Source organism: Coturnix japonica, chromosome 2 (genome assembly GCF_001577835.2).
Source record: "Coturnix japonica isolate 7356 chromosome 2, Coturnix japonica 2.1, whole genome shotgun sequence".
Taxonomy (NCBI): Eukaryota; Metazoa; Chordata; class Aves; order Galliformes; family Phasianidae; genus Coturnix; species Coturnix japonica.
Genome location: NC_029517.1, coordinates 20602416 through 20629953, shown reverse-complemented (window position 1 = coordinate 20629953; position 27538 = coordinate 20602416). Strand labels below are relative to the sequence as shown.

The following is a 27538-nucleotide window of genomic DNA, read 5'->3' as shown; positions in this document are numbered from 1 at the left end:
AAAAAAAACAACTTCCATTTTACAGATGAGATGTATTTTAAAATAAATACCATCATCCATAAAGTAAACAGAACACTTTATCCTTTCTGTTGTTGTTTTCAAACTTCTCCTATGGGATTTGCAAACCTGAGAATATATTGAAAACAACTGGTCCGAAGTGTTCCTTTAAAAAATCATAAATTATTGGTAACAGTTTCTTTAATGGAGATTGCAGGGGTAGGTCCTACATGAGTCCATATATACCCCTTCTCTGGTCTTGTGGGGACGGTAGGGAAGGGAGACGATCGAGACTTGAAATACTCCGAAGGTGCGTGACAAACAAATTCCAAATACTCCATTTTCCGTGGGAGATCTTCTTCTGGTCCTATGGGAAAAAACATAAGGATTTTCAAATACAAATTCTGAAGGCATAAAATTGAAGAGTCCAAGATGATACAAAACTACTTTGCACAGTATTTGAGGCTACAGCACCAGTGAGAAACCTCTTTATTTCTACTGGGTTGATTTTTTTTCTATTTGAAGAACACATTCTTACTATACTATACTGTACTATACTGTACTATACTATACTACACTGTTTGTGCTTGCCTGTCAGAAAGATTTACTCAACTTATTAATACATAACCAGCTGCAGAACACTCTCTATGCCGGTGCTTGTACACAATGTACTTTATATATCCAAGATTAAAATCAACTAATTCTGGTCACTCCAGAAGAAACAGCTTGGACTGGCACATCTAGTTTATGTCATAATAACCTGAATTCTACCTGAGGAATAGTAGTTGGATCCTTAGAGTTTTGACACTGTAATTGTGCGCTTGAGCACAAGTAAACAAGGGCACTCACTGCAGCAGTGCTGCTCACATACATGAACCTGAAAAAGTATTCAAGTAAAGTAAATGGATTAGGGTCTAAAATGTAGGAATGACATAAAGGACCATGACAAACTAATGAAGTACACTTAAAGTTACAACTCTGCATTAGTCTGGGAACATGTAAGCAGTCGTATGCAATGAAGGCTTAGAGAATACCTATGATATAGGATGCGGGGTCAAAGCAGTCCTTGGGGCTGGCTTGTGTAGGAATAAGCCATGTTAGCGCAGCACTCTTCTCACAGTATTGGTCCTGGATAAACCCCCGGATCTGGGCGTAGTACGTTTTGCCATCCTGCTCATCAACTACTGAAACAACGTCTCCTATTTGGTAGTACACACCCTAGAAGGCACACAAACGAAAGTCAAATCAATCTGATTTCAGAAGCTTCGCTCTGTTTCACATGTTGAATATCATGACCTTACACTATCTCAAATTACCCCAATCTCAATACAGCCATAGTTTTCCCACATACAGTGAAAGGTGGCACAAACCAGAGCACTGTCACACCTGAGCAGTCACCAGCACGACCTGCCCACAACCACCCAATGTCTGGAACTTTGAGTTCAGTCCCTGAACTGTTTTTGAAGCTCGACAGGTAATTCCTCACCATCTCTGCCTGCCAAAGGCCACAGAAGCAGCCTGGCATCACCCACCTTCAAAGAACCAGCTCTCAATTGCTCTGCAGCTCTCAATTGCTCTGCATCCCCCCTTCCCACCACCACTGCACCTCCCACCTGCACAGCATCGATGGTTTTATGTCAGTAGTGTGATGCCACCTTCCATAAAAAGCAATAGCAGCAATCGCCCTGTGCATGCAGGGAAAGCAGCTTTCTGCACATGAAGTTCATCTATCTGTGTGCAAAGCAGCCTCAAAACACAGTCACCTCCTGATTAGGTCAGGCGTCAGTCAGTGCGCAATGCTGCACAGCAAGGCCAGCATCACTTGGTGTCGTAACATCGTGTCAACACATTGCAGTGTCTGCACTGTCAAGACTGGACTACTGGAAGGGGACCCAAGGGGATCAAGCAGTTCAGCTCCTGGCTCCAGGCAGGGCCATTCAAAACTCAAGCCCTGTTTCCGAGTGCACCATCCAAACACAGCTTAAACTGGAGCAGCTGGTGCACTTCACTACCAGGGCACTGGGACCACTCACACACAGCCCAGGTGGGAGCCCGGCCAGCTGATACCTCTCTGATGAACACAGGGAGACAAGGGTGAGTAAGATCCTTCTGGTGTACGGGGGCTGTACCTTATAGAAGATCGACTCTGCGGTAATGATGGTGGATACGGATTCAGGGGCCTTGATGGGCTGGGGAAAACAACACAGATGGAAGAGCATTAAAGCAAAGCAAGAGAACTAACTGCAGGGTGGGTTTTCTCGCCCTTTAAAGCCGATGACATACTGACGGAGACTCGCAGTGTTTGGATACACGGGAAACGAGCCGCAGCCGTCCGTGCTTTACACAGGAGCACTGGGGCCACAGAGCTCCGGGCCGCATCCCGCCCGCCCCGGCAGCGCCTTACGTTCTTCAGCTTGAAGATGTGCCTCCGGCCTTTGCCCTTCGTGGACACCTTCTTCTCGGCGGCAGGCGCGGACTTGTACTTGGTGTTCCTCAGCCGGGCGGACCGCCGGTGGATCTCCTGCTTGCTCTGGGGGAGGGGACGGAGGGTTAAACACAGCGGGAATGGAATGGAGCCGCCGCAATGGAGCCGCCCCGCCTCACCTGCTTCCCTCCGCCTCCCCCGCCGTTGCTGTGCTGCGCTGCGGCCGAGGTGGTGGCGAAGGCGGCGGGCCCGGTTGGTGCGGAGCGGGCCGTGCAGTTGTTGCACAGGATCTCGCCCTGCCCGCCCTTCTTCCACATGGACGAGGACGTGCTGCGGCACACGCTGCACGTGGGCTTCAGCCCCAGCGGCATACTGAGAACGGCGGCGGGGCCCGCGGCCCCCGGCAGGGACACGGGGAAACGCGGCGGCTCCGCCGGGCCCGCCTCGCTCTCGGCCCCTCCCCGGCGGCGGATGTCGCTGCGTGGCGGCGCGAAGGGAGGAGCGCGGCACGGCCCGGCCTGTGCTGCCTGCACCGCCATGCGGGGGGAATCGGCATCGCCGCTCTGCTCGTGGACTCCACATAGTGTGGGCTGAGCGCTCCCTGAACAACGGAGCAGGATCGTTTATTCCTGTGAGCTTTCAGATGGTGATGGTTAATCACAGAATCACAGGATTGTAGGGGTTGGAAGGGACCTCTAGAGATCATCAGTCCAACCCCCCTGCCAAAGCAGGCTCCCTACACCATGTCACACAGGTAGGCGTCCAGGCGGGTCTTGAATATCTCCAGAGAAGGAGACTCCACCACCTCCCTGGGCAGCCTGTTCCAGTGCTCCGTCACCCTCACTGTAAAGAAGTTCTTCCACACATTCGTGCGGAACTTCCTATGCTGTACTTCCATCCCATTACCCCTAGTCCTGTCCCCACACACTACTGAAAAGAGACCAGCCTCACCACTATGGCTCCCACACCTCAGGTATTTATAAACCTGGATCAAGTCCCCTCTCAGCCTTCTTTTCTCAAGGCTAAACAGACCCAGTTCCCTAAGTCTCTCCTCATAGGGGAGATGCTCCAGGCCCTTCACCATCTTAGTGGCCCTCCGCTGGACTCTTTCCAAGAGATCCCTGTCTTTTTTGTACTGGGGAGCCCAGAACTGGACACAATATTCCAGATGAGGCCTCACCAGGGCAGAGTAGAGGGGGAGGATCACCTCCTTCGACCTGCTGGACACGCTTTTTTTAATACACCCTTACTATTAGAAGTGCTGCGTATCCACATATGCTCCATGCATCCCCTGCTTACATAGTTTAATTATTCTGCAATAATTTAATTGCGCTGCTTCCTCTCGGCTTCCTGTATCTGCTGGCTCCTGTCTGAAGAGTCATTATTAGTGTTGTGTCTGTCTGCAGAGGATGCACCTGGAGGGCTGGTCTGGAGATATCTGTGCTGTGAATGCGTGTAATTGGGCACAACTGCCCGACTGGTGCAGTCTGGGTTTCCACATGGTCCTGTGCTAAGGTTCATGTGCTCCTTAGCTCTCTTATTAGGGCTTTTTTTTTTTTCCTTTTAATTACCTCAGCTATAAGGGACACTATTCTTGAAATGTATTGGAGAGTTTTTACGTGTATAGCACACATATCTTGGCAACATGTAGGTCTTAATTCCTCATTCAAAAGCATGGTAAAGCCAAGAACCAGCCCCATTTTGGAAGTCGCTGGGTTCTGGCCCAAGGCACATTGCAGTGGCAGAGGCAGTACAGGTTTCCTGATTATCTGTTATCTTCACATATTGCTGTTTCTGCTTCACCCAAACAGCTCTTGAGGATCCAGTGCCTGGAGCGGTTTTAACCTGGGTCTTCAAACAGAACTTGAATTGTGGCTCCACTAACAATTCTCCGCTCTCGGTTTTTAGCCTTTACTTTGCTGATGGAATAACGTGATCCTTGGGTGCAGCCTGCAGTCTTTATGAGTGGCTTGAAGTGTATCATGTTGTATATTTGGAGAACGGTACGTTACTGCATAGTTTTGAACTGGACTGCACAGATATCACTGCAGAAAGTTTTCCTTCATTCCTTTACCCTTGCACAAAGACTGGCAGGAAACACATCTCATGCAGTGCTAACAGGGGATCTGCCTCCTTTTTGTGAACATCTTGGGCCTTACTCTTTAGTTAAAAGGAACGAAAGTTAGAAATGACACTCGGTTTTGCATCACCACTGGCTTCCCTATGGATTTCACGTGTCCAGATCTGTCTGATCTGCAGAAGAGTAATAAGGACAATAATCACTACACTACATAATACCAAGTAGATTGTGTAGATAATTTCAGTAAAGAAACTAGCTATCATTGTATCTGTAGTTGGATTCCATTCTTATCAGCCCCTGTGAGTACTACAGTGGGATGACGTGTGTGCTGGGAGAGGAGGAAGAAAATGCAATTGTGAAGTCAGCCTTGATAAAGGAAGCTCTGAAACTGGGCTGTAGGGGTGTCTGGTTTTGAAGCATGTTTTGATTTTAAACCCTTTGAATATCTACTAGTATGTTCTAGCTGCTGTTAGAAACAAAACAACTCACTGTCTTAGTAAAACTCATTTTCTTTTGCTAATTGCAGCATATCGAGTGACACCACAGCAGCAGATGATAAGTGCGCTGCAGTGACTAATCCAACTTTGTGCACTGGATTTTAGAACCTCTCCTGTATCTTGGCACGTTTGTTTCAAGGAGCTGATTAAATTACTGCAACAATGAACAGAAACGTTTGGTGTTTGTTTGGACAGTCTGGAATTTCCTGCTATCAACAGAGACTGGATGTGGTTCAGTTCAGGAGCACTACTCAGACCAACACGTTTTCTTTGATCAAACAGATCCGTTTCCACATTCCATATTTTTACTGCTTACAAAAAGCCATGTGCACAGTGTGGCTGTAGCAAGTGAAGTGGGACTGTCCACTTTAGGTTTTCAAAGCTTAATGAATATAAAAGGTACCTTACACTTTCAGATCAAAACATCCATCTTACTGTTATGGTCCCCTGCTATTCTGGCTTGGGATGAAACGTACCCTAAAGCTTCTATCGTCAGTCTTGAGAACCTGCTACAATAAGTCTAAGATGAGATAAGACAGAACGGAATTAGTTTAAGTAATAAATGTTTAATCAAAGAATTTTACATATTATTAACAGCATTCATTTGGCCAAACATCTACATGGTTGTAGTATCCTACTTGTATATAAAGTGGGAATGTATCAAGTATAGACTATGAAAGTGCAAATAACAATTCAAGGTTAGAGTAATTTTTTACATTATAAAATTAACAGGTTTACAAAATAGTCTTGCCAAACTTTATTCTGAATTGTAAAGTCAATGACTATGGTGTTAAAATAAGTACCAAGAAAATACAAATTTAATAGGCTAATTTCATGCTCGTAAGAGTAACACAGAAACAATGAATATACTGCACAACCTAACCAAATTACAAAAACCAGAACCCACAAACTCCACTATCTTCACAGAGAGCACTCTTACGTATCTTACTGTAGCTTTGCAAGACATCCCAACGCAATACACACAATCTTTGTGAGAGTCTTCCTACCCAGAAATTCAAGGAAGCGATGTGAGCTAAACAACTTTCAGACCAATTTGTGTTGATAGTTCACAAAGAACTGCTTTAGTTGAAGGATTTTGTAACGTAGAACGATTTTAAATAGGTATTTTGCAAAGATGTCCAAAAGTTAATGATTATGTCAGGAAAGGGCAGCTAGAGGAAAAGCTGGTAAACAAGTTGAGACTACTCTATTCCATTCTCTCTAAAGATGCTTGCAAAATGATCTAGGCTCTTAAGGGGTAAGGGTAAAATATTCTTACTTCCTTTTGTACTTATACGAACCCTGTGACTGCAAGGTTCAAAAGCAGGATTTGCATGAATTCAGAACACTCACTTGAACTCACAGTAATCAATACATAAACTTTGCTATCATGACACTTGCCTATACACACTCAGTAGTAATAAACTTTTATATCATATCAAGAAATTTCTGGTAACAGTTAAGCAAAACTTAAAATGGAGTGTATGTAATTTGCTCGTGTTATGAAAAGGTTTGATTATATGTAATTAAAACAGCCATTTCAACAACTTACTCTAGTTGTAATTACATACTGTACCATTGTATCTCACTAACTGTAGATTGATGCTTTTAAGCAAATCTAAAACCAGTATTTTTCACGGTACAACGACTAGGAAGAGGGTTTTTTTTGTGTGTGTTTTTTTAACACTAAACAGTAATCACACAGCAAATGAATATTGTGCAATTGGACAAATACCTAGCAGTGTTTTGTTTATGCAAAAACACTGATTAAACATTTAGTTATTTACTGTAAAGGCAAGGCCATGGGTGGTTGTATGGAGGTCTTTGCAATTAATAGCATAGTTACTCCAGAACAGACACTGAAACTGAATTACTTGTTTAACTGTGGCAACTATCCAGTTGGGTTTGGCAAAGGCACCGTAACATGTTGAGCAGAATCTGTTATCTGAACTTTAACTGTGGGACTGGCTAATATATGAAAATCCTGTATTCCTATATTTTTATAAAATGTTATCGTTAAAAGTAATCGCACTATTAGTGCATAGAATGCTTTGTAGAATTATGAAAACAAAGAACTATGATTGCACTTCCATTAAAGTGTCTCTTAAAATACAGCATAGCTGTTGCTAACTGACTGTATTTTAATATTTAAAATAACTGTTTAACAGCAGCATTAGGTTTTATTAACTTAAGATACCGGCTACATTTGATTAAATGCAGTCACCATGGCAACACATGCCAGTTAAATTTAGAGAAGCAATGCTACCCAGTGGTTTCTTTCACTGCTAAGAATTGTGGGATTAGTTTGATAGAGTAACACTGCCCTGTTTGATCAGGCTACTGCCAGCTAACTATTCACAGTTTGGCACGTTTGGACTGTAAATAGACATGAAAAAATCTTTGATTATAATGTGAAGGAATATCCCCTAAAACTTGTTTCTGGAGCAGTACTAAAGAGAAGCATTAAATACCTCAGTTCACACTGCTAACAAAAACGACCAATGAGTAAGGAAAGGTTATGGAAAACAAAACAAAAACCCCAAATAAATTGCTAAGTGTTATTTTGGTGAACTCAAAAAAATGGAATAAACTATTTCTTAAGAAAAACAACCAAAATAATCAGTGTAAGCCTTTAATCCGAACTTTGAAGTCAAGGATCATCAACCTAAGGCTAAACAGATGCCGCATTGTATTAGGAATGTGGAATACAACCTACTTATTCCATTTTCTTGAGAGCAAAGAGGCAAGTACTACCAAATTAAATGCAAAGGATATTCCTCGAAAAGTTCACATTATTACAAAGAACTACAATTCAAGAGAACCTCTAAATATCCGTTGTTATGTCAGTGGTTACAACTGAGCTGTAATGGTGTGGATCAAAGCCTCCATAATGCTTACTCCACATACTGTACCATCTGTCACCGCCACTCGTTTACTCCGGATTTAGTTTTTGTTCATACCAGATGCACACGTTCAATACATTCGCTTGAGGTCTGAGGAGTCTGATTTGAAGCACCCCCTGAAGCATCCAGGGTGCCTGTTACTTCCCTGGTGTTATCACCACCCTGTGAAACTGTTTCACCTGGAATAATGTTTTCTTCAGAAGTGCTCTCCTCTGTTTGCATTCCTCTGCCTTCGCTTTTGAGTGCATCCTCAAACAGCGCGTGCTCTTCCTGAAGCTCCAACCCTGTGTCTCTAACGTTTGCCTGCCCCGCTGACCCATCTTCAGTACTGGGTTGGTGTGAATCCTCATCCGTTTCTGTACTTGTTGAAGGGATCAGAGCAATACTCTGTGGATTCATGTCATGAAACCAGGCCATAATATTTCCAAGAAGGTTTTCATTGGTATTGGGATCTTGACTACTGGAATCAGCATCACTAGATGTTGAGTATAATCCACCTCTGGTATCGCCGCAGGCGTGTGAATGCAGGCGATCGGCTGAAAAGGGATCGCTGCCTGCCCCTAGTCTCATCAGGCTGTCACCGAGTTCTAACAGCTCAGAGCTGCTCAGAGCGGCTCTTGGGTTATCTATACTGATGGGAGCAGAGTCCAACCTTGTAGGTAAAGAGGTACCTATTGCTCCTAAAGATGCCTCGTTATTCAGAAAGTCTCTAGTTTCTTCGTCTATGGCTAAGCCAGATTCTTGTAATGATAACTGAATTGCTAGCAGGATGTTTGGGTCATCTTCATCCAAAGAACTCAGGGCCTGTGGAAATACGCAAGGTTGCTTTCAGAATAAGACTTTCATCTCATAACACATTTTGGACTAAAAGTGATTTGGTCTCAAATCTATGATTAACTGACACGTGATTTATCAGAACCATTTTTTACTGACACAATTGCCAACAAAGTAAAAGCCAATTATTGTTGCAATAACAATAATTTAACAATTCTTACCAGTGATAATGTATAAGCTGTTGTCCTTAGATTCTCCCTTTCTCTTTGAAGAATTAAGAAAATTTGCAGAGACAAAATGACACAGAAAAGCAGAGCAGAAGGTGGCAAGCAAAACAGAGGGAATGGAGAAGAGATTAGGGGAGATACCTGCAGAGAGTCCTGGTTTTCAGAGCGACTGACAGGGGTATAGTCATGAAGCGAAGAGCTGTGCAGAATACCCATAGAAGCTGAACTCACCATGGAAGTGCCATGTCTTCTGCTACTGCCACCTTCCTGAGTGTCTGTATGGGCAATTCAAACAAATATATTTGAAGAACAAGCCAGAATGCCTTCACCATTATTTACTGACAGAATCTCTTGCCTTCCTTTTGGGTTCTAGCTGTGTAATTCCAATCTTTTATTCACACTAAACTGAATTATCCCAAACAAGTCATTTTACACCAACTCCTATATGGAGACAAACAATGCTGTCTGTTTCATTTGTGCCTTTCTACTCTCAATAGCATTCTTTCGCTCTCTGAAAGAATGTGCTATGTTGTCAGTAGCATAAGCTCACTGGTGGTGGGGGGAGGCAAAATGCTTCTGAGACATGTACATGAATTATGGAAAGTCCTGGAAATTACTGCACATTGCCTCTGTGTCCAACCTGTATTCTGTATTCTTTCTCAACCTGCCACCCATCATAATCTGTCTACACAATTCTTTCTGGAAACTTTTGCCAGCATGCAGTCAACCCCAAGAAATGGGTTTGGTTTTGTCCTTTTGCCTCTTTCTTTGACAGTCTGCATGTCCTCACTAATACCCAATTTTCAGTGTCTTTCTGCTATTAGTTAGACACTGGCCTGAAAGACGCTATAGAAATTCAGTGTGATTTAGAGCTTGCAATTAATTTTAAGCAAAGGACACAGCATGGAATTCATTTGCAGGTGGCTTAAAGCTGGTGTTATCCCACTTCTCTGTTCTCATCAACTCATCAACAACTCATCTATAATGCTAACACTACATTAATTTTTATTGTAACACTGCAGCACAGTTAAGAGCAGAGCTGTTAGTGTATATGTCAGCAATCACTAACATCACTGTCCACTTAAGACAGCCAACAAAAAATAGGAATAAAATACTGTTTCAAAAAAATTATAATAAAAATAACTATTCTGAATTAGAAAAATGGAATTTTCCACTTCAAAACTCAAAGGGAATCACAGTAGACAAGCTAATTCTCTTCCATATAAGTGCGCACTGTTTGTCACTAAAATATCCAAGTGTTTAGTCAAATTCTAGTTTTCAAACTAGTAAGATAGTTTTGCATTTTACTTGCAATAGCAAAAGACCAAAGTTCACCAGAATTCTTTTTCCTGTTTCTAAAATAAAGATCGCATTTGTTAATTTTTCCTTTTGTTTATAAAATAAAAGCTATGGGGCTTAAATTCGTAAGACACAGAGATGAGAATTTTGCATCCTGGCTCCGAAGTGAAGCACACACCTGGAAGCTCCGAAGAAACAGAATCAGAAGAGCATTTGGATTGGAGCTATTTTTGTGCCTTTGCAAAAGTTCCTGGCAGGACACAGACAGCACAGAGAGCCAAGTGACAGTGACCTTACTTCACTGCTAGCCACAGCTCTGCCTGGGACAGCAGCGTGCTGGCAGTCATAGCTCATGCCAACTTGTCTCCAGTACTTGGCCAATGCAGGAGTTTCTGAGCAGGGTTTTGTAATACAGTCTTATGGCTATCATCCAGCAATCCCGTAGCAGAGGAAATCTTGTCTAGACTCTAAGTACAACTGGTCCTTTTAATTTGCATTAAAGAAGCTGGTATACAGATAAGACTTGTTACAGGGAGTATCAATGCATAACTCTTTAAAAGTGCAACAGCCACAATTAAAGTCAGCAGCTCTTCTGAAATTGCATACAAAAGTGCAAGAATAAGGCTTAATGTCGCATTCTGTAAAACATAACAATATATCTGAAACTCATTTAAAGCACATCCAAAAAAGAACAAACACTGTGGTTGCTACTAGCAACTTCTGAAGCTGCAAAAGAGAATAAACAGCCCCAGGCAGGAGCGTACCTAATGTACTCTCACTGGGGTCATCAGGATCTGGAGTATTGCTCAGCAGACTGTGCATGTCTCCACGTCGACGCTGCCTGTGCCTCCTCCGATACTGAAATTCAGCATATTCCTGCATAAACCAAAGGTTACAAAATACAGGGCAGCATGCAGTAATATTTTCTGATGCAACAAGCAACACATTTTTATTAAAAATGTGTGATTTTATAGATTTATTATAAAATCACCTGGTTTAAGAAACGTAAATTGCAGGTTGCATCATGCATCATAAGAACCAAAGCCAAAAAGCAATCACCAGGTAATCCTAAACCTATAAAATAATGGATTAGCAAATAAAAATACTTGAGGCATTACCAACATTTTAATACTTGCAATCTTCCTTTCTAATGAATTCCAGGTACGCTTTTTGCATTTCAAAACCTCAATGCCAAACTTTACACACACACACACACGTTCTTTGTAAACATATGCCTAGTGATTTTAGAACATTAAAGCAATTAATGTGAGTTAGACCAATAGGTCACGTCTGGGTCCTGCTGCCAGCAATGGTCGATAGAATACATCCTTGGAAAAACAGAGAAAGCCAGCTGGTACATGTGGGTACTTGGTTGTTTTTTTTTTTCCCAGGCTCAAGGCTCAGGAACAGCCACAGCTGACACTCTCACATTGAGCAACCGTCATGGCTTTATTGATGGGTTTTTATTCCATGAATTACAAATCTCCTACTGTTGCCTAATCTGAGCTGATAATAAGCCATACCCCACATATCTGAGCTGCTGCAGACTGTAATTTCTCATGCTGTATGTATTTACCAATGACTTAATATCTACGGCAGAAATTCATTTCTGACTATATTACACTAAGATCCCAAGGGTTACTTATCTTTATTACCATATTCATGTAAATTCCTCTGCTAATACTGAGAGGCCAATTTTCTGCTTAAACCAATATTTCTGGATTTTTTTTGGCCAGTACTTAACCGTGTAGATACAGTGTTTCATTAATTGCAGTCATTTATTTTCACAGGGGAATAAAATCAGGCACACGGGTAGTAGCTTTCTCTTCAGAAAGGAACACTGTTCCTTCTTCCCTAAGATCTATCTTGGGAAATCTGCAATCCAAAGGTTTCCTTTGACCAAATGATTTCTTAAAGATAGCATTACCATTAATGCTGCTTTCTTTCATTTTGTCTGCATCCTAGAATATCTCAACATCTAAAGTCTCTAAATCAACAAGTATCAAGTCTCCTACACAAAGATCTTGTTAATTTTGATGGTGTTGTAATGTTATGTTGTATTTCCATTAAGTGATCTAGGTCAACATCTTATTCACAATGACATATACAAGCTAAAAAGAACTGTCATGAAATGATCAGTGTGGGAAGACTTTTATCTATGTAAGAAGTTCCATGAAAATTGTAAGAACATAAAAATAACTGTAACTGATCACATGAAAGGTCCATTTAGGCCAATAATCTGTTTTGAGCAGTGGATAACAGTAGGTACTTGTTATGGGACAGAATAAAAAACAGGGCAAGCATGAAGTGATTCTTTTCTAAGCTATCCTTCCAGTTGCTAAGGAGTGCTGTGTCTCCTTAAATAGAAGGCAGCCCCAAAAGAACAGAAAATGAAATTCTGATATCAAACAATATAAATGAGTTATATATCAACATACATAACTGTATCACTATGAATCAGATAAGGAGTAGCGCGAAGTGATCACTTTTATTTTGTTGGGTAGAACCATCACCGTTTCACACAAGGACATTCAACAATCAGCATTCTTTGCTAAACCCACTAAGATTTTATTTTCTGTGATAACATGTTATGCACAGATCTTCTTGTGAAAGTACAGCTCTACATCAGAAGTTTTGTATTGAAAAAATCACTAAAATAATCAAAGATGACCAATATAAATTCTACTAAATTCATTTAGCATAGGTGGTTGCAAGTATCCTTCATCTCTATGTAGCGAAGAAGCCAACTTGCATAACGCAGTGCCACATCTAGGCAAATCAAAAACTTACAAGCTATCATCTAAGCATGACTGCAATGGCGCCTGCTGCTAAACAGCTTATCAATATAGTGCTTACCAGCTTCTTCTCATAACCAGTTCCACTAACAATAAAATACCATCACAATGAGTTTGGTATTTTAAAACATGGAGTTATTTCAAAGGAAAGGAGTAAAGGAACTAGACAGGAGAAGCAAGTTGATGTTTTGTAGAGAAGCAAGCTATTTTCTCACCAGCATGATGCTCACCAACAACAATAGCAAAGGAAATATATAGAAAAAAGTACATGGAGTTTTCCAGGATGCTTTAAAATGACTATCAAAAAGTAAACAGCAGCAAGGAAATGTGGAGATGAAGCTTCCTTCCTAACTTAATGCTTTAATCTAATGTTCTCAAAATATAAAATAAAATTAAGATACTAAGGGCAAGCTTTATAGGAAGCTTCTCGTTTTAGTGTAGTCTTGAAAATTATATACTCTTTTCCCATATGTGGATAGTGAAATATTCATTTAAAAAATGTTGTTTTCATTCTCGGTTAAATACTGTAAGATCATCTCATTTAAGCAATTTCCATCCTGCTTTAATAAATAAAAATGAAAAGAAACGCTTCAAATGGTTAACAATATTTGGGTATATGCCTGTAAGTTTTTGTTGAGTTGTTAAAGAAGGGATGGACATTTCTTAAACTTTGCCAAATTCTGCTGAAATAATGTTGCATTGAAAAGTAATCTATGCATGTATTATTTATTTTGTCTTTTAAGGCTTTCCAACACATAGAAACCAGTTTATTCTAAAACTGGTTACATACTTGGAAAACTATGTAATCTTAAATGACTATAGTTGCATTAGTGCTACTAGACAGTTAGGTATTATATATATATTTCCTTCTATTGTGAAATAAATAAAATGGTAAGCTTAAACCAACTTGAGATGCTTTGTATCAAAATAAGGAAGCTCTTCATGCAGACCACAATCATACCTGTGTTTCTAGAATATGCAGAACTAATTTAAATATGTAAGAGGAAATAGTTTACCTCAGGGGAAGCAAATCCCAAATACTCCCAATCCCACGTTCCACCAGCAAAGCTATAAAGTTAAGAGAAATAAAGTTTAGGGTTGGAACAAAGTATGAACAACGTAACTTCAAAACCTATCAACATATAAACAGTGCAACTGTACCACTCTTAAATCTTCTCCTTTAATCCTTACCTTGCAACTCATTTAGAAAACCATGAAATTGCAATATAAATACTAAGAAGGGAAAGAAAACACCACTGATTATCACAGCCCCAGCACTCAAGGACATTTACTGCATTTAGCTTTTGATGCAATTTTAAAAGCCAGCAGAGGTTTCTCATCTGCAGTTTCATCAACAAACAGAGTCTGATTAACAGCATACGTTCATTTGAGTCTGTGATCAAATGACAAAGAACATGTAACTATCTGGTGATCTATGGCCACCAATTCTATCAGCTCCACTTTACCTCACTTTGACAGTTACCAAATGAACTCTTTTGAGTCGCACAGTATTTTGCTTGGTTTACCTGCGCCTGGGTGCTTCTGGTGAGTCTGCAGGGGCAACACCGCGGGCCACAGAGGCTAAGAATTCCTGCCGCTTCTGCTGCACAAGACAAGCTGCACGGATGATTTTATGGCGAGGAGTCCGAAGGTAAGGCCTGTTTACTTTCTGTGCAAGGTCTTCAGTGACCATTTCCAGGTCTGTCTGCAATGGTTAATGAACACAGAATAAAATGAAATGGAAATCCGGCAGAGCTCTGCACCATAAACACTGAATGGAATGATTTCCATTCATCTGAAAATACCACACAGATAGGAGCCTCATCAGTCCTCTGAAACACCAGCTCTCATGTAATTATTAAAGCTATAAAAATTACAGCTTGCTTAGCAAGATGACCTGTGTTCGTTTGTTTTTTTTTTCTGCCTGTCTGCTCTTTCTTCTTTTATTTAAACTTACCAGAGACAAGAATCATCTCTTAATTTGGTGTTCACTGTCTTGTTTGAAACAACAGTCTTGACTAAAGACCCTGAGGTGGAGAATGACTAAGCAAGACCAGAGTTGTCAGTGCATGCCTGGAAGCCTGCTCTGTAAGGACTGAAATTTTATCACCTGCCTCAGCTTGTCCACAGTCATTTGTGCCCTGGCTCCAATACTAATTGATACGTGCAGCAACACACTCAAACTCCTGCTCTCTGACTTTCAGTTTCCTAGTTATTCCAAATGTAACAAACCATCTGGGGTCTCCAAATGTCTTGCCTAGGCTTTTATTCACCTAAACGTTCCTCTCCTCCAGCTTGCAGCAAGGCTTCCCTACACACATACACACACTGAACATCTTTGGGGATCTTCAAGGAAAGGAAAGCAGGCAGCAGCCCCTGCAGCTGATGTCATTGCTACCCACATACTATTCCAGCTTTGCCTCCACTCACTCATCAGACAAAGCATCACACAAGACAGGAAATAGGAAATACACAAGTAGAAAACAATTTATAGAAGCTCCACCCCACCTCCTCTGCAGTATTTGCACTGAAGCAAATGTTTCTACTTGCTACTTTTTGGAGAGGGCTGCTTCTGGATTTGGGCTACAAAGCTTGCTCAAAATTACAATTTAGCTAAAAGGAAGTTGGTTAACAGCAGTAATTTTCTTTCTTTTTCTTTTCTTTTTTTTCCCTTTCCACCTGTCCTTACTCTTTGGTTCTGCAGTAAAGTGTTGTTTCTCATTCACTCTAAAATTGAACTAAATGCCACTGTGTCATAGTGTTAAAAATCCATTCCATTTTCAGACTTGGTTACAAATATGAAGTATCAGTTTTGCATTACAAAAATAGATAACACTGATAACTAATACTATCAAAAACATGACACTAAAAAAGCAAGCTATATGCATGCATTACCTGCATAAGTTCAAATATTTCTTTCTTTGTGCTTTTAGGCTCCAAAAAGAATCCATATGGATAAGAACACTTGAGAATGCGGCGAGTTTTTAGAAGCTCCTGTACTGCATCTTCAATGAATGTGGTATCAGGACAGCCTCCCTCAGCTGCAAGATGATAAAACACTGTGAGAATATTCTCCTGCTGATGTCAGCATTTCTTTTAGCGTAAGAGTTTTCCACCAAAAACGTGCACATCAGCTGAAATGCTGCAGCACAGCAGCAGCTTCTCAATGAATACACAGTCCTCTTACTGTAAGAAGTGAGCACAGAATATTAGCTTCTCTCTTACTAATGCTGTTTTCTCTGTGCGTTTGGAATATGTAAGATTTACTGTACATTTAGCTGTCATCCACTGCTTATGAATTCTAGTTCTGGAGGGATCATTGCACAACAGACTGATGTGAGCTCTATTCAAACTAAAAGGTTTAGCCATAACACATTTGATTTCAAATCAAATTCACAGTTCACAGCAAATGCTAACAAACTCTACTTACTTCCACTGAGAGCTTTACTCAGCTGCTCCATCTTTTCTTTGGCTGTTTTTAGAAGGCGCTGTTCTAACTAGAACAAGAAAACAAAATACCATACGGTATATATGTATATATATGTATATGTATATGTATATGTATATGTGTATGTGTATGTATATGTGTGTGTATGTATGTATGTATGTATATTAAATGAATGAAATGTAAACAAGAATGTGTAAATATGGTTTGTCCCATACCTGGTAACTAAGTTCGTGGTTCTTAAACCTTGTGTAATAGTGCATAAACCTATCCAATTCTTGAAATCTCCTGTGCTTCTTTTCAGCCTGGAAAAGAAGAATACAAACCAAGACAAATCTAATGGTTTAATTTAACTATCATTGTGGAATACAATCTCATAACTGTTTATATTCCCACCAAATGTGAAGCATTATACACAGTGCTGACAAGTGCTATGCACAGAGAGACAGATGTAAGTTCTCAATGCCCAAGCCTGAAAATACTCTAGCTAGAGTCAATGTACTGTGTGCATACTATTTTTAAGCAGACTTTTCAAATGCCAAAATTAAAACATGTCTTCTGAAATGCACAGAAGCTAAAGTACCAGAACACCCATTTCAGAAAAGGAAACTATGACACAGGAAAGTAAATTAACTAGTCTAGAGTCAACCAGTGGCTGTTAGCAAAGACAAATGAACTAAATCTTATGTTTCTATCCACAAATAAGCAGTGTTTCCTTTCTGTCTTTTGGTTATATTTAACATTATATTTTCTCATTTAAAACTTCGGTTGGTTAGAATTTTGATTGAACTTACCCTAAACACATAATTGCAGCCTTAGTACTACTATGTAAGCAGACATTTTTGTTACCTCTACTGTCATCTCTTTGGACTGTTCCTCTACGTGCTGAATAACCTCATAGCGAGTACATCTGTAATATCCTCCTGTAGAAGAGCTGTGCTTCTTCCATTCTTCTAAGCATATCCAGCAAAAGTCATACTTGCACTTCAGAGAAAACAAAAACAACAGGACAAAAAGAAAGAAGCTGATACATTGTAGGTACACAGTTAAGAAAAACTAGCACCATTCTGAGACCGTCATACTTGTGGTCTAAACAGAAGCGCTGTGGAGCCTTTATCCTATTTCATGTATTGTAGAAGATCTTGGTTAGCAAATCATGGGAGTCAGAATTTTTGTTCACCGAATCACAAGGTCATGTAGAAGCTACAAGTTAAGCTGGAAGTGTATGAAATAAAGCAAATGATGAGCTCGTTAGATCTGTTTTTGTTTGTTTGTTTGTTTGTTCGTTTGTTTCTTTTTTAACAGTAACGCTGAAACTGTTAATGAGAAAGGGTGAATTTTAACAAAACTCAAAAAGTGGAATTATCAGAAAGTTTAATTTCTCAGTCAATAAAATGAAACTAATAGTTTACATGTGAGTGTGACTTTAGCTGCAAAGGACTCAAAATACTTCAGTTATGTAAATGCAATTCTTCTACAGATCTTATGCAGATCTTATCTGCATTTTCTTTTGTTGTTTTTTCCAGTTTGGAAAAGTTTTTCAGAATCCTGATTATTCTCCAGATAGAGAAGAAGAGTTTCTCACACGATACCAGTCTGTTTGCACAGTCACCAATACCAGTAATTCAAGAGATGTGCTTCTGAAATCGGTTCTCAGCTGCAACCTTTGTACTTTTGTAGTGCAGTGAATATGAGAGAAATACTATTCATTAATATTTGCTGCAATGTAGAAAGAGCATGCAAAACCTTAAAAGTGCCCAACTAACTTCATCTAAGAAATAACAAAAAACATAAGCCTAAAGAAAACAGAAAGCTTAAGTGAAAGCTGTGTCTTCACTAATTGTACAATCAATGAACCATTTGAGTTGGAAGGGAGTTTTAATGGTCCTCTGGTCCAACACTCCTGTGATAAGCAAGGACACCTACAGCTAGATCAGGCGCTCAGTGCCCTGTCCAGCCAGACCTTAAATGTCTCCAAGGTTGGAGGATGGGGCATCCACCACCTCTCTGAGCATCCTCCTTGAGTGCCTCGCCATCCTTATTATAAAATGCTTCTTCCTTCCAGTCTAAATCTCCCCTCTTTTAGTTTGAAATTATTTCTTCTTGTCCTATCACAAGAACAATGCTGAACAGGCTGAACAGCTCAGCAATACACATTTCTTCTCTTGTTTCCTAATAGCAATTAAAAAAAATGTGATTACCAATATTTTGGTCATGGGACATTCAAGATGCAAAATAGTAGTAGCAACTACTAAAGCAAGCAAGTAAAAATAGGACACAAACTTTCAGGAACGATTTCAAGTTAATTGAAATCTTCTGCATTTACTGAGTAGAAAGCTTTTAAAACAGGTAACACATTTCAAGGAGACCTGTCTTATCCAGGCTTCTCTGCAGCAGAGAAGATCAAACTATTATTCTCAACTCAGTACTGAATTCTCAGCTGTGTTATTTCGAAATAACTGGAATCTATAGATGGATGGGCAGAAGACTACGACTTGGTCAATCCTATTCATTTAGTCTGTTTTACTGATGAACAAAGAAAAATCCTGAAAAACTGAAGCAAAAATTTATGTGATGTACCAAGAAGGTGTTAATATTATTACTGGAATTCAATAAATTAAGCCACATTTTCCCTCTCTTTGGTAAGTTTAACCTTTCCAGAAATATCTAGTCCATACCGGATGTGTTCTTAAGTAGTGGCTTCATTCAATGAAGCATATTATAATTTCTGCGTTATACTTTTGCTAATTTTGTCTCACCCATGATGTTGATTTTCTTCTAAAAAGCAATGCAAACAAAGGTATTTCTTCTTGCTACTGTGCTGCACCTTCTCTGTTCCTACATGTTTTTGAAGGTGCTTGCTTTTACGAAATGGTAAGATGAGTGCTGAGAATGAAGTAGAAGAACAGCTGTACACAGAAGTCTTCAGTGTCTATCACTGCACTGTCTATTATTCAGAAAGGCTCACAACATAACTAAAAGTTGCAACTACTAAAGTTTGATTTCCTATTAATTTATGTGTATGTGGTTCTACTGCAATAGTGCAGCCTCTCCCATATTATCTCCCTTCATTATCACTCTACCATATGCATCGTCTAATCTCACACATCACCAGAAGCCTCCTCAATAACTCAATGCTCACCCACTGTTCCAGGACCCTTCTCTAATAACTTACTCTCATTAAGTATTCAAAAACATGTCCATCTGTTTGGAGTTTGGATACATCACCCAAAACCTGGAGCTCTGCATTACTTGCCTTTACGATCAGCTATCCATGAGGCTGCACTGGCTAGGTTTTACAAATGACATGTGCTGCCTGAACCAAGCAGGAGAGGCAATAGCTGAGCAGATAACTGCTGAGTAGGCATGTTAGCCTCTCTCTTGGTGGCAGTACAAATTAAGTCTCTGCACAATACAGCTACCACGTCATGAAACCTGCAGTAAATTAGTATCTGTGAACTCCCTCCTGTATCTGGTTCAAAGTACCCAGAAGGCTAGAAAACTACTAGAATTAGGGGAGTGAGAGACAGTGGAACTGCATGAGCCTTGTTGCCTTAGAAACCAGGCTCTCTACTCACTACATAGAAGGCTTCAGCAGAACTTACTGCAGCAAAGGCTGAAGCTTTGGAACAGATCCTTACTTTAGGAAGGGACAAGTGAGGTGTCCTCTGTACCTTGCATCTGAGCCCTGTGACGATCCTGAGGATACCATTCCTTTCCCTCCCCATAAGGCTGAGGGGAGGCAGCTTCTGTTTGTAGAGGTTTCTCCATCACAAAAGGAAGCTGACTGTTTTAGGGACTGTTTAAGCTGTTTATAAGGAACAACATCAAAGAGGAATAGAACTGTGGTTGTCAGCTGGCATATCAGAATGGTACTAAATTAAGTTATCTATACTCACACAGAGGTTAACGATTGAAGTCTTCTCATGCCTTAAACCATACTTTTATTCTATTGAGATTAGGTCAGTGACAGCAACAGCTGTCAAATAACTGAGGAGGGTTTGTGACATCCTGAACATTTTGTTACATTGGCTGAACATGAGCGGGCAGCATGCCCAGGTGGCTGAGAAAGCCAATGGCCTCCTGGCTTTTATCAGTGGTGGTGTTAGCAGGACCAGGGAAGGGATTGGCCCACACTACTCAGCTCTAGAGACTGGGCCTGGAGTACTGGGTTCAGTTTTGGGCCCATGGCACTAAGTACAAGGAGGACATTGATTTGTTGGAACCCATTCAGAGAACTGTGATTAAACTGGTGAAGGGACTGCAAAACAAGAGTTACATATGAGGGGCAGCTGAGAGCTGTTTAAACTAGAGAAGAGGAGGCTGAGGAGAGATGTCATCACTCTCCACAACTACCAGAAAGGTGGCTGCAGTGAGGAGGGTGTTGGCCTCTTCTCAGGTGACAACTGGGCACATGACAACAGCCTCAAGCTGTGCAAGGGGAGGTATAGATTGGACATGAGGAAGAATTTCTTCATGGAAAGGGGGTTAGGCGTTGGAACAGGCTGTACAGGGAAGTGGTGGCATCCATAACTCTGGAGATATTTAAGAAAGGTGTAGATGTGGCATGCAGGGAGATAGTGAATGAGGCAGCTTTATGCGATGGCTGGACTTGATCGTAAGGATCTATTCCAACCCAAATGATCCTATAATTCTACATCCCCCATATGAATTGTTTCAACACTGTCACCAGTACGATTATTCTACAAACAACTATTTCAAACACTCTTAACTCTGTTTACAGCCTGTAAAATTTCAAATTGTGCCGAACAACACACCTTATTACACTTTTTATCATTATGTTATTTATGAACTCCTTTAGAAATCATTTTAAAAGGGAAGAAAAGAACAGCAAAACTGGCATAAACTGAAAGTGGAGGAGAATCTGCTCTTGGTTGGCAAACTACTCCAAAAAAAAAAAAACCCAAACACCACCAAAGAAACCAACCACCCAATCTTCAGCTTGTATTACAAACGGAATATGTGATGATAATATAAAGAAAATAAAGAAAATAAGATCTGGACCGAGACATTTCCAGTAGAACATGCTAATCATCATTGCTAAACCTCTTAGGTTTTTACTGGTAGCCAGTTATGTCAAATATATGCAACTTACTCACTTTTAATGATCCTCCTCAAAGAGAAATTGGCTGTAGTTATATAAGACATTTTTAACATACAGAAAAGTACTCCAAATATGCCATTTTAAACTAATTTGAGTGTGTTCTCAAATGATACTGAAGTCATAGAAAGAAATATTCTATTTCGGTAGCATAGTGCAAAGTCATGACTAATTTTTTGGCTGCTGTCAATAATAAGTTTGTTTTGGAATTACTCTTTCCTGTCTTTTTATTCCTACTGTTTAATTAATGTTTGCAGTTTTCCATTTAAATTTCTATGTTTTGTTGCTATATAGAGAAATAACACAAAAGAAAAACGTAATAAGGCAAAGCATCCATTGAACCTTATCATTCCTTAAAAAGTACCATCTTCTGGTAACTGAAGATGTTATAGAACCATAGAAGCACCAAGGTGGAAAAGACCTCTAAGATCACCCCATCCAATCGACCACCTATCATAAATGTTTCCTACTAAACCATGCCCATCAGTACAATGTCTAAAGATTTCTTGAACACCTCCAGGGATGGTGACTCCACCACCTCCCTGGGCAGCCCGTACCAGCACCTTAACCAACCTTGAGGAAGAAGTATTTCCTAACATCCACCCTGAATCTTCCCTGGTGCAATCTGAGGCAATTCCCTCTAGTCCTATTGCCAGTTACATGGCAGAAGAAGCTGACTACCACTGCACCACAACCTCACTTTAGGTAGTTGATGAGAGCAATAATGTCACCCCTGAGCCTCCTCCAGACTGAGCAATCCCAGTTCCCTCAGCAGTTCCCCATAAGACTTGTGCTCCAGACCCCTCACCAGCTTTGTTGCCCTTCTCTGAACAAGCTCCAGGGCCTCAGTGTCCTTCTTGGACACTTGGGCTTGGCTCATGTTTAGCCAAGCATCAACCAATGCCCCCAGGTCTGTTTCCTCTACACAATCTTCCAGCCACTCTGCCCCAAGCCTGGTAGTGTTGCCCGGGGTCACTGTGGCCAAAGTGCAGGACCTGGCACCTGAACTTATTGAACACAGCTATCCAGCCTGTCCAGATCCTTCCACAGGGCCTTCCTACCCCCAAACAGATCAACACTTCCTCCCAACTTGGTGTCATCTGCAAACTTACTGAGGGTGTTCAATACTCTCATTCAGGTCATCAGTAAATATACTGAACAGGACATGCCCCAGCATCAACCCTCTATTCATTCTCCTCTACATTACTAATCACGATTAAATTATCAAGGATTTCAGTTCCCTTAAGTTTCATCCTGTATTGCCAAGAACTGTCAGCTGTTTAGGAAATCTTGATAATTAAACTGTTCACTTGCCAGCCAAATAAACTTCGCTTAATATGAAACATCTATAAATACATAACCCATTATTTGCAAATTACCTAAGCTTTGACACAGATTCCATTAGATCTTAGGCCTGACATTTCAAAATGTTTGGACTTTTGTGCTCCTGAAATGTAAATATGACACAACCCAAAATATGTTTTCACAACCAATTGTATGAAAAGTCTTTCTTACCTTCGCACATTGCATGTGGTTGCAGCCCTCATTCTTCTGAATTGGAGATTTGCAGTTGGCGCATGGTTTGGAGTTAGTTAGTAACCACAGGCAGTTGGCAGCATCTTCATATGCCTCACTAACTCCCACAACTTCATGAATGTGACAGGAGGATGTGGACCATGTGAAAACAGAGATGTTGAAATTGTACTTGTTTAATCTTTTGTGAAAATCAGATTAGGAAAGATACGTGTTTTCCGATTTCTTGACTGAATATTAATTCTTCATTATATATACTTGTGACATATATATACATATATAAGTATGTATAAAATATACACATTACTTCTGTATGTTGTAGTCTATAGCATATATAATACATAGATTATTAAAATATATTTAAAAATTGATGTTGTTTGACTCAGTGTGGTGCATTTTGAGTCTGTAACATTTTCTAGAATAATCTATGGCATAATGGAAAGGCTCTGAATTGTTGTAATCAAGTTAAGTTATAGTTAAATTTGAGTTAACATATATATATATACACACACACATACACGTTAGCTATATATATATATATATATATACACACACACACATACACGTTAGCTATATATATATATATATATATACACACACATACACGTTATATATATATCTTTTTTTCTGCCTGTCCTATGTAAACCCAGACACTGTTGACTGACTATCTAGAAGTTATTTAACATGAAGGCACTTTCCATAATTCCCTAGCAATTCACAGTCAACCTTACTGTTGTTATTACCTGTTGCCTTTAAATAGTGCTGAAGCATACAAACAACTGTATGAACACAATTAAACAGAAGTACAGACTAGGACAAAGATTTTAAGTTGCTTAGAACAAATATGTTATTTTCAGGAAAAAATGGGGGGAAAAAATGAAAAGAAGGAAGGCTGTAAAAGGAAGGGAGAAGAGTTTCATCTCTCAGAACCACATGCAGATTTATGAGGGAACAGGTAGGAATGGTTTCAGGATAACAGTCTACCATTCCTACAAATGTTTACCATAACTACATACACAGTTAAAGCATGAAGTTGCCCATCACTCAGTGGTTTGTTTTTCTTCCTCTTCATTTTTCAATTAATGTAGGGTTTTAATTAATGCAACTAAACATTCCCTGACGACAACGAAATAATAATAAAAAATAGGTATGACTTACGTTCTTCTGGTTTCATTTCCGATATTTTCTGTAGCCAATCCTTCCATGTTTGGCAGTCACAAGGTTCATGTGCTTCACCAAGACACTCCCTGAAAATTAAAACGTATACACAATAAATACTTATTTAAAGTTGAACAGTTGCTTTGAAATGGCTTCACGCTAAAAGATATGGAAACATTAAGTCAGGAAGATAAAAAGTAATACTGCTATTTTTAAATATTCTTACTACAGTTTGTGATAAAATTAAACTTCTTATAAAACAAAAACTAGGTAGTTTGCTATACCTGAAATGCATTTTATGTAGAATTAAACAAATTCAGTTGTAATAATTAATTTTCAACTACACTCATGCCTTCAATCTAGAACAAGATCCAAGACCTTCATTTTGTTTAATTGTTTATGAATTTTTACTCTTTCCATCAGCTTCCAAATGAAATGGAAAGCGCTTTCCACGACAGAGTGGAGAGATGAGCTTCTCTTGAGGTTACTACTAGCTTTAAAGATAGCAGTCACTACATAACAGTGGCCTCAGCTCTGTACAACACTGCGTAGCAACAATTATAAACATCACTGTGTTATCAGGTTTGCTACTTTCCTAGAATCAAAACACAGCATCATACCAGACAGTCTGAAGAAAACATTTCCATCCTAGCTGAAGCTAAGACAGTCTGCTACAATACAAGCTTGAATTCACTACAGAAGACGACACTAAGATACTAAGCTCCCTGGTATAATTCAGTCTTTTTGGCAATATTTCTAAGCTTCTGAGAATAAAAAAGGCAGATATGTATCTCTGAGAGACAGTTCCTGTTGTGCTGAGCCTTCCTCCTTTCCCACTGGAGCCTGCAGGAAACAAGCCTCAGAATGGCTTCACTCCTGCTGCTTCCAGTATGAACCAGAAGCAGGATTTTTAATGATTCATATACATAAGTATATATACATCCAATGCACAAAATGAAGTTGGAACAACTTCTTTCAAAAGTTCTTTCCTCAGCTTGTCCCAAACCGAGAGTTTTTGTCCTGGGAAGCCATTTTACTTGAGTGATGAGCCTATTGATTCTACAACTTTTTACGAAACAAAGTTGTATTTTGGATAGACTCCGTGATAGCACAGGATGAAAGGAAATAACACCAAATGGTTGTGACAATTGATAGTTCAGCCTCCCCAGATTGCCTCCCTCAACAGTTATTAATTGTTATTAATCTCCGAAATAGCGGTAATTATGTATTTGTGTAGACACAGATACATTATTCTAGCACTAACCAGCAGAAAAGATGTCCCTTTCCACAATCTACAGCAGGAGCTTTTAGCATAGGGAAGCTAAGCGTATCTGATCCTGTTGAATTCGATCCTTGTCTTGTTAGCCTTACTGCTCTTTCACAGCCTGGGATAGGACACCATTTAATAGCAGGATTATTTTCAACAAAGGCCTGAAGAAAAAGCAAAAAATAAAATAAAATTAACAAAGAATACCATATTTAATCATTGATATAAAACAATCTGTCGTCATAATCTTTCTTTGAAGGAACAGAGCCAAAAAGCATAATGACAACTGTAGCTACTTTGATAGGCTTTTAAAAATAGTTATTAAAAAGGAATAATTTAATTTCTATTAAAAACAAACAAACAAACAAACATTATTAAAAGTATTCAAACAGTACTCCAGACTTAGGCTAAGATCCAAATGATTACATGCATATAATGTGCGAGTCAGCTCCTTTGTGATATGGCTTACTCTAAATTTCCACTTTATATGCACTAGCAAAGCTCATTAACAGAACTGACTCTTGTTAAAAACAATTAAAATCTTATTGATTAAAACAAAATCCACACTATAATCATCTGCAATAAACTTGAAATCAGAACTAGACTATCTCAGGACATTATCTACAAGCTTTTTAAAAATTAATGTAGCAAGTCTTCTTTCATAGAACTGTTATTAAAAAATGGAGGTGTAAAACTTCAAAGCACTTTCAATACTTCCCTTCAAAACAGTGCCGATAACAACTCACTTAAAGATGAAGATGAAAAAGTCTAATCGGATCTGGATATTTCATTTTTCCAAACTGTTTAAGACTTTATTAAAGAGACTTATTACACACTGTAAACATAAAAAAACCCCTTTCTGCTTTCTCTTGTCCTGCCACCACTGATAACATAACATAACACATTATCTAGCTTATGATTTCATGTAGTATAAAAGAAAAAAGGTGAACTGTAAGATTTTTAATGGAAATAAACAAATAAATAGTCAAACAAGAGAATCAAAAGGTTTCCCTTTACATATATACATACATAGCAATTGTATCAAGCACTGGATGGAAAAAAAAGTAATTCACTTGTATTAATATTTTTAGATTGAAATAGGCACTACTTATAAACAGACATAGCCTCTTGGTAATAAAATCATCCAAAAACTGTATAAAATTTTAGACCTCCAACACAAACAAATCTAGCAGATGAAAGATTCAAATAATCTTATACAGATATTAGGTTGATCAAATAATGTTATTAATACTGCATTAGTTAATACATGGTGAAAATACCTTATCTGCGCTTCAGGAATACCACAATATTCTTTCTTTTTTTTCTCAGTGGTAACCAAACATTTATATTATGGCATACAAGACAGCCAGTAATTCATTGTACATATTAATTTATTAAGTCCTACAGGGAAGGTTACAGATATACTGCAGCATTTCAGATGGAAGCTGTATAGTACTTTAATAAAAAGAAATACATCTCAAGAGTACAGAAACAGTTCGACAATTTACCTTAATGTCAAATTGAAGGTATCTTTTGTCCATCTCCTTGGAAACCACACTTTCAATGATGTCTACAGGCACAAGCTGGAAACAATCATATGCTGGGCAAAAGATGTTGTGAGCTTCACCCTCTTGAATTTTCAGATTCAAAAATCTGCCAGAATTATGTCAGTCAGTATTTGTGAATAAAACAGTAAAAATCAAAAAAGCTACTTAATACTTTATGCCAGGTTCATATATATTCAAATTAATCCACTTTTAAACAAGGAATAGGAATTATCCTTGTCACCTCAAAAGGACTGCAGATGAATAGCTTAATTTAAAAAATAGAGAACACCATCATGGTTCAGAAGTGAGCACCATCATCTACGCATAGCCTTGTGTGTTTGTAGTTTCCATCCTTGACATTTCTCAGAGGCTCCAATGCAATGTTTAATTAAACGGAGCATTACTTCTAACTTAAATAAGAAATGGAACGTATAAGTGTAATTAATCTAGGAATGATATGCAATTAATT

General features: G+C 39.3%; 2 protein-coding genes and 1 long non-coding RNA gene across 8 annotated transcripts in view; 1 reads left to right on the top strand and 2 right to left on the bottom strand.

Annotated features, from left to right (window-relative positions):
* Positions 1-15: 15 nt before the first annotated feature.
* On the bottom strand, positions 16-2900 carry GATAD1 (GATA zinc finger domain containing 1). 2 transcript variants are annotated; one of them, XM_015853489.2, is made up of 5 exons: positions 2602-2899; positions 2402-2527; positions 2127-2186; positions 1032-1215; positions 16-364 (listed from the first exon to the last, which is right to left on the bottom strand). In XM_015853489.2, exons 1-5 carry the CDS (start codon positions 2791-2793, stop codon positions 174-176), a joined length of 753 nt encoding a protein of 250 aa, XP_015708975.1. In that variant the 5' UTR covers positions 2794-2899; the 3' UTR covers positions 16-173. The 2 variants fall into 2 exon arrangements, with proteins under 2 accessions (XP_015708975.1, XP_015708976.1); XM_015853490.2 differs by lacking the exon at positions 2127-2186 and having other exon boundaries at positions 24-364; positions 2602-2900.
* A 699-nt stretch (positions 2901-3599) lies between these two features.
* On the top strand, positions 3600-6982 carry LOC107309006. The gene is made up of 2 exons (XR_001553046.2): positions 3600-4425; positions 5029-6982. It is a non-coding gene; the product is annotated as an uncharacterized LOC107309006 (long non-coding RNA).
* Positions 5550-27538, bottom strand: part of ANKIB1 (ankyrin repeat and IBR domain containing 1) — a 77064-nt gene continuing 55075 nt past the window's right edge. For 3 of the 5 annotated variants that reach the window (XM_015853346.2, XM_015853344.2, XM_015853345.2), the window contains exons 8-20: positions 27031-27175; positions 25520-25686; positions 24256-24344; positions 23080-23210; positions 17292-17426; positions 16661-16747; positions 16428-16494; positions 15893-16038; positions 14524-14702; positions 14014-14065; positions 10967-11078; positions 9045-9178; positions 5550-8706 (exon numbers count right to left, since the gene is read on the bottom strand). In XM_015853346.2, the coding sequence (XP_015708832.1) occupies positions 7954-8706; positions 9045-9178; positions 10967-11078; positions 14014-14065; positions 14524-14702; positions 15893-16038; positions 16428-16494; positions 16661-16747; positions 17292-17426; positions 23080-23210; positions 24256-24344; positions 25520-25686; positions 27031-27175 (2197 nt within the window). In that variant the 3' untranslated portion in view covers positions 5550-7953. The remainder of the gene's footprint in view (positions 8707-9044; positions 9179-10966; positions 11079-14013; positions 14066-14523; positions 14703-15892; positions 16039-16427; positions 16495-16660; positions 16748-17291; positions 17427-23079; positions 23211-24255; positions 24345-25519; positions 25687-27030; positions 27176-27538) is intronic. The other 2 variants (XM_015853348.2, XM_015853347.2) reach the window with 2 other exon arrangements.